At 33.5% G+C, this 12,596-nt stretch overlaps 1 protein-coding gene across 1 annotated transcript; it reads left to right on the plus strand.

Moving 5' to 3' along the window:
* Positions 1-9,581: 9,581 nt before the first annotated feature.
* Positions 9,582-12,596, plus strand: LOC131848996 (uncharacterized). The gene has a single exon (XM_059198967.1). The coding sequence runs from the start codon at positions 9,744-9,746 to the stop codon at positions 12,594-12,596; it is 2,853 nt and encodes a 950-aa protein (XP_059054950.1). The 5' UTR covers positions 9,582-9,743.

The following is a 12,596-nucleotide window of genomic DNA, read 5'->3' on the forward strand; positions in this document are numbered from 1 at the left end:
ATATACTAATTTTTCACCATAACAAACAACACCAATATGGCCTAGTTAGTAGTTTACCTGTGTACCAATTAATAATAATAGTAATCTCAGGACAATTCACACAGCTTCATCTAGACCCAAGTTAAGCTAGCTGAAGATTATGTTATGGGTACTGATATAAATACAAAGATTTTTTTCGTAAATACATATATATTATCTATACATAGAAAACACCCAGACCGTTACAAACAATTTAATAATAAGTTAATAGTTTAATAAGTACGTACGTAATATTATCACATGGTAACAGCACGTATTATGGCAAAAATAAACATCGGCTGATTTTAAAAGATTTATTATAGTAATAATAGTAATCTCAGGACAATTCACACAGCTTCATCTAGACCCAAGTTAAGCTAGCTGAAGATTATGTTATGGGTACTGATATAAATACAAAGATTTTTTTTCGTAAATACATATATATTATCTATACATAGAAAACACCCAGACCGTTACAAACAATCATACTCATGAATACAAATGTTTGCAGCGTGCGAGGAATCGAACCCTCGACCACCAATCAGGAATCAAAGCAGTGTGCTAGCTAAATCGCTAGACTACCGACAACTAGCTGTACACGCGACTTCGTCCGCGTGGAATTTAACTTCTTATATTTTAGAAAAATAAAGTTAAATTCAACACGGACGAAATCCCGTGTAGTCATCAATAAAAAAACACGTAGGTATCTCTAATATATTATACACTAGCTGTTCCCGCGACTTCGTCCACGTGGTTTTTAACTTTATTTTTCTAAAATAAAAGTAGCCTAAGTTACTCCTTATTACATCAGCTACCTGCCAAAAAAAGTCCCGTCAAAATCGGTCCAGCCATTTCAGAGATTAGCCGGAACAAACAGACAGACGGACAAAAATTGTAAAATATGTTATTTTGGTGTATGTACCGTATTTATATTCATATGCAAGTAGTAAAAAACGGTTATTTCAATATTACAAACAACAGGCTTCAACATTCTCAAGTACCACAAAAAAGATGTTTTTATTAAAAACAAGCTGTTCCCGCGACTTCGTCCGCGTGGAATTTAACTTTATTTTTCTAAAATAAAAGTAGGCTAAGTTACTCCTTATAAATCAGCTACCTGCCAAAAAAAGTACCGTCAAAATCGGTCCAGCCATTTCAGAGATTAGCCGGAATAAACAGACAGACAGACAGACAAAAATTGTAAAAAATAGTTATTTTGGTATATGTACCTTATATATATTCATATGCATGTAGTAAAAAACGGTTATTTCAATATTACAAACAGACACTCCAATTTTATTTATATGTATAGATGTATAGATTATTATTTATTTATTTATTTATTCATCCAAAATAATACAAATTGTGTAGGATAACGTAATAGTAACATTACAGTAAAATTTTGTCAACAACATAATAGCAACTTAAATATTAAATCTCGGTATATCTATAGACTAGCTGGCCCCAGCGACTTCGTCCGCGTGAAATTTTATTTTATTTTTCTAAAATAACAGTAGCGTAAGTTACTCCTTATTACATCAGCTACTTGCCAAAAAAAGTCCCGTCAAAATCGGTCCAGCTATTTCAGAGATTAGCCGGAACAAACAGACAGACAGACAAAACTTGTAAAATATGTTATTTTGGTGTATGTACCGTATTTATATTCATATGCAAGTAGTAAAAAACGGTTATTTCAATATTACAAACAGACACTCCAATTTTATTTACATGTATAGATGTATAGATTAAAAAAAAAGTAACAGTCATAAGGCTAGTCGTATGCCTAATATATATAATAATGTAATAAATTCATTTAAACAGAAATTGCGGGAACATTATTTAAATTTGTAACTTTTTTACTGTCCTTCTCCTTTTTTCACATCTTTCTGTTATATCCCTATAGTTCTCTCTATATTTTCTGTTTTTCTTACTTTCAATTTGAGACTGTACTTATAATTTGATTATCGGATCATTATGTATTTATTTATACATTTATGGGTTATATTTACATATATATTTATGTATGTATATTGTTATTTTTTTATAGAAATGTATATTTTGCTTATCTTTATAAATCTTTTTTTGACATTTCTTATTTATATTAGTGCACCGCCAATAATCTTTCGCTGCACCACTCATGGTTGCCTGGTAAATAACGCGGTAAAATATTAAGTCCGCCACATGTACAAATTTTTTTGTGCATTAAAGTTAAAGAAATAAAAAAAATACAATACTGTTTAATGAAAATGCGTATTGTCTAGTGCTTTGAGATGTATCAAAATAAGGTCAACAAAAAAGTCCGTGATGGTATATGTCTATCTCTTAAGGATAACCAACAATAACCATTTTTTATCTTTTACATTTTACGGGAATTTTTTTTATCGTATGTTTCCCTTAAAATCATGTAAACTATGTTATTATGTCATAATCTAAAGAAATAATAATATTTTATAGTGAAATATCCACTATAAAATACCAAAAAGTAGCAATGTAATTCGTTACGCGCGAATCAGGTGTTATAAGGTCAAAGGTCGGTGCACCCCGCGTATTTGATAAATAGTGCTTCTCTGGATGTCTTTAAGAGAAAATGGCAGTATGTACGTGTATATGTCACACACAAGTCCTTAAGTGTTAAGTTTTTCAAATGTACAATAAAGAATAAATATTTTTAAGTACAGTACTTACGTACATTAATATAATACCTACTTTTTACTTGTATCTATTGTTATCAAAATTAAATTATAAGTTCTTAACTTGACCACGACTGTGTGACCCTCTCTTGGCGCCAAAACGAGTGAAAAAATGAACAGCATACGACGACGACGCAGTACCTATAGAGTGGAGCAACTGCTTATTCAGTTTTATTCAACTATTTAGTCCCTCCACCGTTACAATGAATGGAGGCGGATATTACAATGTACGTAGCATTGCGAATATAAAATATCTAGATTAGGTATAATAAATTCATAATTCATAGGCCGTTACGGTATCAGAGCCAAAGTCTTCTTTCTTTGTTTATGTACTGTTAGATGCGACAGCGACTTTGTTTTTATATTACTATGTAATGATTGATATACCTAAAATAAATAAAATATCTGAGGTTTGGACAAAAATTCAAAAGGTACTTTATTTTGAAAAAGTATTTTAAAAATACCTATTTTGCATTTAGTATTTGAAATACAAAACACAAAACTATTTTTGTTTTTAGAGTGACATTTCTATGAATTCACTGTCGATAGCGAGCGGTGCGATGGAAAAAGATAACCGTTTATAAAAATATAATAAATAGCCCTGGACAATTAACACAGACTGATACTGAACTGATATAAATAGATATTTTTATTTTGTAAATACATATATAATATACATATAAAACACCCAGACCGATGAAAACAATCGATGACCGATGAGTACAATTGTTTGCACCGTGCGAGAAATCGAACCCGCGACCATCGGATGTAAAGCGGTGTGACCACCGAGGCAGTCGAAATATATAAATAATCTTATGAATTTAATTTATTCTAATTTGTTTGTGTGCGCGGGGTGCGGTGTACGGTGCTCCCCCTGCCTCCACCGTTGCTGGAGCTTGCATGTATGGAGCATTGCGAATATAAAATATCTAGATTAGTAAATTCATAATTGATAGACCGTTACGGTATCTATATATATTCGGATTAAAATAAGTATCGCAGTAAGGACCAGTATATAAAGTGATCAACACAATTAATTGATTTTTGAAATATATATACAGAGCCAAAAAGTCTTTGTGTATTCAAAAAATTTCTAATTTGTTTGTGTGCGCGGGGTGCGGTGTACGGTGCTCCCCCCTGCAACGGTGGAGTTACTATGTATGGAGCAATGCGATATAAAATATCTAGATTAGTAAATTCATAATTGATAGACCGTTACGGTATCTATATATATTCGGATCAAAATAAGTATCGCAGTAAGGACCAGTATATAAAGTGATCAACACAAGTAATTGATTTTTAAAATATATTCAGAGCCAAAAAGTCTTTGTGTATACCAAAAATTTTGCCGTTCGGAGCCATTCAGTCACGAATTATTAGTAAAAAATGTATCGAGTATCGTACTATCGACGAATATATATGGCCACATCGCAAAATAGAATGCGACGTTGCCATACCGCCTGAGATATACGCGATAGGTGTGAAGTTATTCAGTTCAAAAGGTGGAATCGGCAAGTGTTTGGCTTGTGGCGTGATCAACAAAGTGCCCAAAGAGGTGTTTATATATATATATATAAATATCCCCTTGGGCACTTTGTGGCTCAGACGTGCCGTATAGGTAGTTTTTTGTTGATCCATTTTCACTTGTTGATCCGGAGGCCTTTTGTTGATCTAATGCCAGCTGACCATATATAAATGTTGATCCGTTTTGAGCCACAACTGTCACGACGAGTAATAATAATAATTAAGCGATTTATACACGATTTTATACAAATCCACCTTTTTGGCATACGAGCAGTTCTTGATCCAATTCAAACGGGCCAATCAGGGTGCAGCATTTGCCAAGGGCTTCCTCATTGGCACGTTTGGGCTACTACATTATGGCTACAGTAACTTAATAATGTCTAGCTAGTATTTCAAGAATAATAGTCTATCTAATCTAAATATTTATAGAAATCAGTCTGGAGTAACGTGACTCCAGATCAAAACTCAATACTTGTTATTTTTTGGACGGGAATTTTTCCTTTTGTAACAACGTACTGAGCGAATGAAGAGAAGACGCAACAGCGGATCTAGGGGGGAGCGTCATGGAGGTCTTGGGAGTCATGGGGGGTCATGACTCACCCCCCGCTTAGCCCAGGACTTAGGTAGACCACTAACTCAACTAAAAAAGAATGAAACAGCAAAATTTTTTGCACGATCGGAGTGTTGGTGCAGTAGTATTAATTATAATTAAACATTGTTACTTAAAATATAACACTTAAAGTACTATAACACTAAAAGCAAAATAAGTATTTTCAAAATACTTTTACAGAATAAATTACCTTTTGAGTTTTTGTCCAAACCTCAGATATTTTATTTATTTTAGGTATATCAATCATTACATAGTATAGTATAAAACAAAGTCGCTGTCGCATCTAACAAGTACATAAATAAAGAAAGAAGACTTTTTGGCTCTGAATATATTTCAAAAATCAATTACTTGTGTTAATCAATTTATATACTCGTTCTTATTTCATAGTACTTGTTTTGATCCGAATGTATACAGATACCGTAACGGTCTATTAATTATGAATTTATTATACCTAACCTAGATATTTTATTTTGACGAGACTCCGTGTAGTAGTAGTATCCGATAAGGGTATGCGAACCCTAAGTATTATTTCAAAATGACCAGTAATTTCGAAGAAATAAGCCTTTGAATTTCAAATCAACTTACCAAACGGACGCTCAAGGTTCGATTCCCGCCACCGATTTTTTTTTTGTTATTTTTTTTTTGTTTTGTCTTTATTTTATATTTTAAATTAACTATTTTAATAATTAAATGAATTTAATCGAACAAAACGTTGTTAAGTATTAAATTAATTTTAATTTACATTACCTATTATACTTTCTAAATTGTAAAGCAGCTAACAATTATAGTAAGATCTTATAAATAATTAACACAACAAGTAAAACATTTTAAATGTATTTTCTTTATTATCACAAAATATTTTTTATGCATAATATAATAGTTAATATCACTTAAAATTAATTTAATACTTAACGACGTTTTTATCGATTAAATTCATTTAATTATTAAAATAGTTAATTTTAAATATTAGTTTAAAAAAAAAAAATAGCCAATGGTAGGAATCGAACCCGGGATGGCTGTGTGGTAAGTTAGTACACAGGTACATTCCTAACTAGTAAAATTAATTTAATGCTTAACTACGTTTTTATTATAAATTAATAGTCGTATAAATTAAATTGATTATTAAAACATTTAATTAAAAAAAAAAAACAAAAAAATAAATAATAAAAGTAAACGGACGGAAAGAAATTCGAACTCGGAGTGTCTGTGTGGTAATGTGGTATTGTTACACAGGTACACTACTAACTAGGCCATATTGGTGTTGCTTGTTATGGTGAAAAAACTAGTATATATATAAGTTACACGTACAATTTCAAAGACTTATTTCTTCAAAACTACTGGCCATTCTGAAATAAAACTTTAGGGTTTGCATATGTAATGTTTGCATATAAAATAGGATTAAAGGTTACCAGTGTATTTACACTTTTACTGAACAAACAGAGTTGTTTAGTACTGAAAATATTGTGTGGAAGCCATCAATTACTTTCAGTGCATTTATAGCTTTGCTCTTTTCCTAATTATTATTATTAAGTTTTAAAGTGGTTGAATTTTACGTAGAGTGTTTTTATACGTTATTTCTAATTTACCATTTATTTTAAGTTTTTTAAACTCTATTCATCGAGACCTATCTAATGAGTCCAAACACGATATTTCTGCTGTAAGTTTTCGAAGAGTATGTTCATCATCTGATAATACTGGTGCCAGTATGAAGTCAAGGTTAACAGATAACTAATTACTTTTATTTCGTCAAAATTTTTAGATTACGTATAATAAATTCATAATATCGCTACCTATTCAAATCAAAACAAGTATTAGGTACTTCATGTACTAGTATATAAATTCATCAACACACAAGTAAATGATTTTTAAATATATTCAGAGCCAAAAAATCTTTGTGCATTTAAAAAAATTTGCCGATACGGATTCACTATTGCAGGAAATTGTTGAAAAAATATATATCGAGTATAGGTATCTACTACTATCTACGAATACATTTAGCAACAACGCATGGTCTCGGTCGGAACGGCAACATCGCATATTAGAATACAAAGATAGTGGTAGAACGCGGAACGGCAACATGTTGCCGTTTCGCCACGCTACCGTTATAGTGGTAGAAAGAGAGAGATAGTGGAATCAGCAATATCTACGGATCGTGGCTGGATCAACTAAGTGTGCAAGTGTATATAAATATATATATATATACATTTGTCTTTAATTCAAAGGAAATATAAATAATGAACGCATCACATTTAAAACAGTAATAAGTACGTACGTAATATTATCACATGGTAACAGCACGTATTATGGCAAAAATAAACATCGGCTGATTTGAAAAGATTTATTATAGTAATAATAGTAATCTCAGGACAATTCACACAGCTTCATCTAGACCCAAGTTAAGCTAGCTGAACATTGTGTTATGGGTACCAGACAACTGATACAAATACAAAGATTTTTTTTTTCGTAAATACATACATATTATTATACATAGAAAACACCCAGACCGTTACAAACAATCATACTCATGAATACAAATGTTTGCAGCGTGCGAGGAATCGAACCCTCGACCACCAAGCAGGAATCAAAGCGGTGTGCTAGATAAATCGCTAGACTACCGACAACTAGCTGTACACGCGACTTCGTCCGCGTGGAATTTAACTTCTTATATTTTAGAAAAATAAAGTGAAATTCCACACGGACGAAATCCCGTGTACAGCTAATCATCAATAAAAAAACACGTAGGTATCTCTAATATATTATACACTAGCTGTTCCCGCGACTTCGTCCACATGGTTTTTAACTTTATTTTTCTAAAATAAAAGTAGCCTAAGTTACTCCTTGTTACATCAGCTACCTGCCAAAAAAAGTCCCGTCAAAATCGGTCCAGCCATTTCAGAGATTAGCCGGAACAAACAGACAGACAGACAAAAATTGTAAAATATGTTATTTTGGTGTATGTACCGTATTTATATTCATATGCAAGTAGTAAAAAACGGTTATTTCAATATTACAAACAACAGGCTTCAACATTCTCAAGTACCACAAAAGAGATGTTTTTTCTATCAAATAAACCGTTTTTATTAAAAACAAGCTGTTCCCGCGACTTCGTCCGCGTGGAATTTAACTTTATTTTTCTAAAATAAAAGTAGCCTAAGTTACTCCTTATAAATCAGCTACCTGCCAAAAAAAGTACCGTCAAAATCGGTCCAGCCATTTCAGAGATTAGCCGGAACAAACAGACCGACAGACAGACAGACAAAAATTGTAAAATATGTTATTTTGGTGTATGTACCGTGTTATTCCATTTAGTTGCAAATACAAATTACTACAGAACAGACGTGTGTTTCCTTGCTCTAGACATTACACAAAATACATTAAGCAAAATTCAACCATATCCCAAACATTATATGGCCGCAATCGAGCCGGACTACCTGAGAATTGTACCGAGTACCTGCTGACCGCCGCGCCGAGCCGACCCATCGTCGAGAACAAAAGAACAAAGAAACAAACAACATTGTATTGCTTAAGTACATCGCCGAGTCATATTTTTAAAGTTTTAAAGTTGAATAGTTATAATTTACGCCATTTACATTACTTGTATATAAATTGATATTTGGAAGACTATTTTATGAAATATGGCTACTTTGGACCAAATCATCAGTATACTTGAAGAAACAGGGAATTTATTGAAGAAAACACAAGTGAATCTTAAAAAATGCCCGAAGTCACGATTAACAAAAGGATACATTGAAGCACGATTGAAGTGTATTGAGGATTATTGGACGAATTTTAAGAAATCACATGAAGAATTGATACGCACTACGACCAGAGAACAAAGGAGCTTGTTGCCGTATTTCGTAAATGAAGAATACTATTTACATGAAGATGTGTACTTGTGCTTGGAAGCCGACCTTAAAGATGTGTTATCAGCGTTGCCAGTGTCACGTTCAGTTGAAAGAATACCGCGGGACACTTCAAACATTCAAGTGAAACTTCCGAAAATTAATTTACCCCAGTTCCTAGGAACGTACGAGTCGTGGACAAGGTACCAAGATTTATTTATTTCATTGGTACACAATAACACATCTCTAAGCAGTGTACAAAAATTACATTACTTGAAAACAAGTGTCAGCGGTGAGGCGGAGCATTTATTGAAGCATATACAAATAACAGAGAATAATTATGCACTAGCGTGGAATACATTGAAGGACCGGTACGGTAACAAACGATTGATAGTTAACTCTCTGTTAAAACGATTATTTACACAAAAGAAAATTGCTAGTCAGTCTGCTAATCAAATTAAGTCATTGTTAGACACTACATCTGAGTGTATAAATAATTTACAACATTTAAATATTACCACCGATTCTTGGGATCCGATAATTATATTTCTTGTTGTACAGAAGTTGGACCCAGAGTCACATAAACAATGGGAGGCGTATGCTTATAAAGAAAATACAGATGAGTTGCCTACGTGGACTGACTTGAAGAAATTTTTAGAATCACAGTTTCGTACACTAGAATTAGTTACACCGTCATCTTCATACACAAGAGAGCGAACTGTAAAAGAAAAATCATACCATGTAACAACTTCAAACAAAATTTGTGTTATGTGCAAGAGTGACCACGCTTTATGTCATTGCAAGGAGTTTACAAAGTTAAGCCCACTGGAACGTCAAGAATACGCAAAGAATAATAATCTTTGTTACAACTGTCTAGTACCAGGACATACGGTATTAAAATGTCGTATACCAGTTTCCTGTCATGTTTGTCACAAACGTCACCATTCGCTTCTACACTTACAGAAGAAAGCAGACACTTCGGGTCAAATAAGCACCATACAACCGACTGTGTCATTACAATCCAGTGTAGAAGAGCAAGAGGAAATACGAGTCAATACAATGGTTGCGTCTAATTGCAATACTGGACAGAAAATAGCTCTATTAGCAACTGCAATGGTCATTGTCACAAATGAACATGGTCATAATACTGTGTTAAGAGCGCTAATAGATCCAGGGTCTGAATCATCATTCATCAGCGAAAAAGCAACTCAATTACTACAACTCACAAGAACAACAGCGAAAAGAAGCATAGTCGGAATGGGATCTATGAGATCAAATGTAAATCAAGTAGTTCAGTTCAAAGTAGTTTCTAGATACGATTCACATTACAATATACAAGTACAAGCATATGTCATTGCTCAACAACTGACTACTAAGATACCCACAAAATCACTTGCTGTTTACAATTGGCCACATCTAGAAGGTTTACACTTAGCTGATCCCAGTTATTGTACGCCAGGCTCCATCGATCTCCTTCTAGGTGTTAAAGAATATGCTAAGATATTACAACCAGAGTTAGTCAGAGGTCCACCTGGAACACCATGTGCAGCAAAAACAAGTCTTGGTTGGATCTTATTAGGTGAGATATATTCTGGTGCAAATACAACTGAAGAATCAAACTTTCTACTCGCGCATCATGCAGTTGATGTAGACGAGATACTGAAAGTTATATGGGAGGTAGACATGAACACTGAAAGAAAATATACAAAAGAAGAGAAACTTTGTGAAGAGATTTATGAGAAAACATACAAAAGAAATGATGAGGGACGATACATAGTGAAGCTACCATTTAAGACAGATAAACCGATATCACCAGACGGAAACACAAGAGAAATAGCTTTAAATAGATTTATACAGCTAGAGAAAAGATTTAACAGACAACCACAATTAAAAGAAAAATACACGGAAGTAATAAACGAATACATAAATATGAAACATATAGAAGAAGTACCTGAAAAAGAAATTTATACAAAAAAATCAATATACATACCACATCTCGCAGTCATTCGCGAAGGAAAGGAGACTACCAGTACACGTGTCGTGTTTGATGCATCATGCAAGGGTTCAAACGGCACCTCGCTGAATGATGAGCTGTTGCTGGGACCAGTACTGCAAGGAGATCTCAGAAGTCTGTTGATGAGATGGCGAATGCATGCTGTTTATTTTGTGTCTAACATTGAAAAAATGTATCGTATGATTTTAATAGCAAAAGAAGATACTGACTTTCAAAGAATTTTATGGAGAAACAACCCTAACGAACCTCTGAAAGATTACCGTTTGCTCACAGTAACGTTTGGAACGGCGTCAGCTCCATACCTGGCTGTTAAGACACTCATGCAGCTATCCTATGATGAAGGCGACAATTATCCTATTGCCAGTAGAATATTACAAGAAGATTTCTACGTAGACGATGTTCTATCCGGTTGTGATAATGTAAAGGAAGCCATAGCAGCCAGCAAAGAGTTAAGAGAACTATTACAACAAGGTGGTTTCAAACTAAAGAAATGGTCATCTAACAATGCTGAATTTATGAGAGCTATTACACCAAACGAACGATCATCAAATGTGCACTTAGATCTAAATATTGATGGTACTACAAAAGCATTGGGTATTTCATGGAACTTAAAAACTGACAAATTCGAGTATAATACAACAACACATGATGAATCAGTCACTGTTACAAAAAGAAGAATCTTGTCAGACATGCAAAAACTTTACGATCCGCTGGGATGGATAGCACCGTTATTAGTAAAAACAAAAATATTTATACAACGACTTTGGATTCAGAGATACAGTTGGGATGAAGAAATAAGTCAATCACTGATAGATGAATGGAAGATAATTAAATATGATTTTAAAAACGTAAGTGACATACATATAGATAGATGGTTACATACATATAATAAAGAGAAAGAAGCTATTGAAATACACGGATTCTGCGATGCTTCAATGCAAGCTTATGCGGCGGTAGTGTACTGTCGCGTTGTTAATTCCAACGGAACCGTAACTACCACTCTCATTGCTGCGCAAACAAGAGTAGCTCCATTAAAGACAATATCACTGCCACGCTTAGAGCTTTGTGGTGCTGTTTTACTGTCGAGATTGCTCAAACAAGTAACACATGCAATGAAGTTGTCAATGTCTCAAGTTTTTACGTGGACTGATTCCACTATTGTTATATCTTGGCTACGTGGAGAACCTTGTAAATGGAAACCTTTTGTAGCGAACAGGGTTGTAGAAATAATTGATAACACCAACAACAGGCAATGGTACTATGTGAAGTCTCGTGACAATCCTGCAGACATAGCTTCCAGAGGAATGTTTCTTAAAGATCTGAAACAGTCGAAATTATGGTGGAAAGGGCCAAAATGGTTGTCCGATCAAAAGATAGAATTTCAAAAGCCAAGTTATATACAGACAGATGAGGAAAGGAAAACGGTTATACATGCACACTTGAACATAAATAAACAAGAAAAAGAAACTAGTATATATTCACAATTTGAAAATTACGACACATTAACAGAATTATTGAAAGTAATAACGCTATGCAAGAGATTTCTAAAATTTAAATTATCATCAGAAGATATAAGTAATACAATAACAACAAAAGAAATAGATGATTCATTACATGTATGCATACAAATGAGCCAAGAACATGATTTTGAGGATGAAATTGAATCGTTAAGAAACAAAAACATGGTACGAAAAAGTAGCAGTCTAAAATCATTGAATCCATACTTAGATGAACTACAAGTCCTCAGGGTGGGCGGAAGACTCAGACACGCCAATATAAACGAAGAAAGCAAACATCCAATCATACTCAGTCATAAAAACAGATTGACATATTTGCTTGTGGCTGAGGCACATACAACTAAAAAAAAGGTAAAACTTTACATGGAGGTGTACAAGTGA

This window comes from Achroia grisella, unplaced genomic scaffold, assembly GCF_030625045.1.
Source record: "Achroia grisella isolate CSIRO2021 unplaced genomic scaffold, CSIRO_AGI_Agris_v1 utg618, whole genome shotgun sequence".
Taxonomy (NCBI): domain Eukaryota; kingdom Metazoa; phylum Arthropoda; class Insecta; order Lepidoptera; family Pyralidae; genus Achroia; species Achroia grisella.

Coding starts and splice junctions, on each gene's coding strand:
- LOC131848996 (XM_059198967.1), top strand. CDS start 9,744: ATGGTTGCGTCTAATTGCAATACTGGACAGAAAATAGCTCTATTAGCA.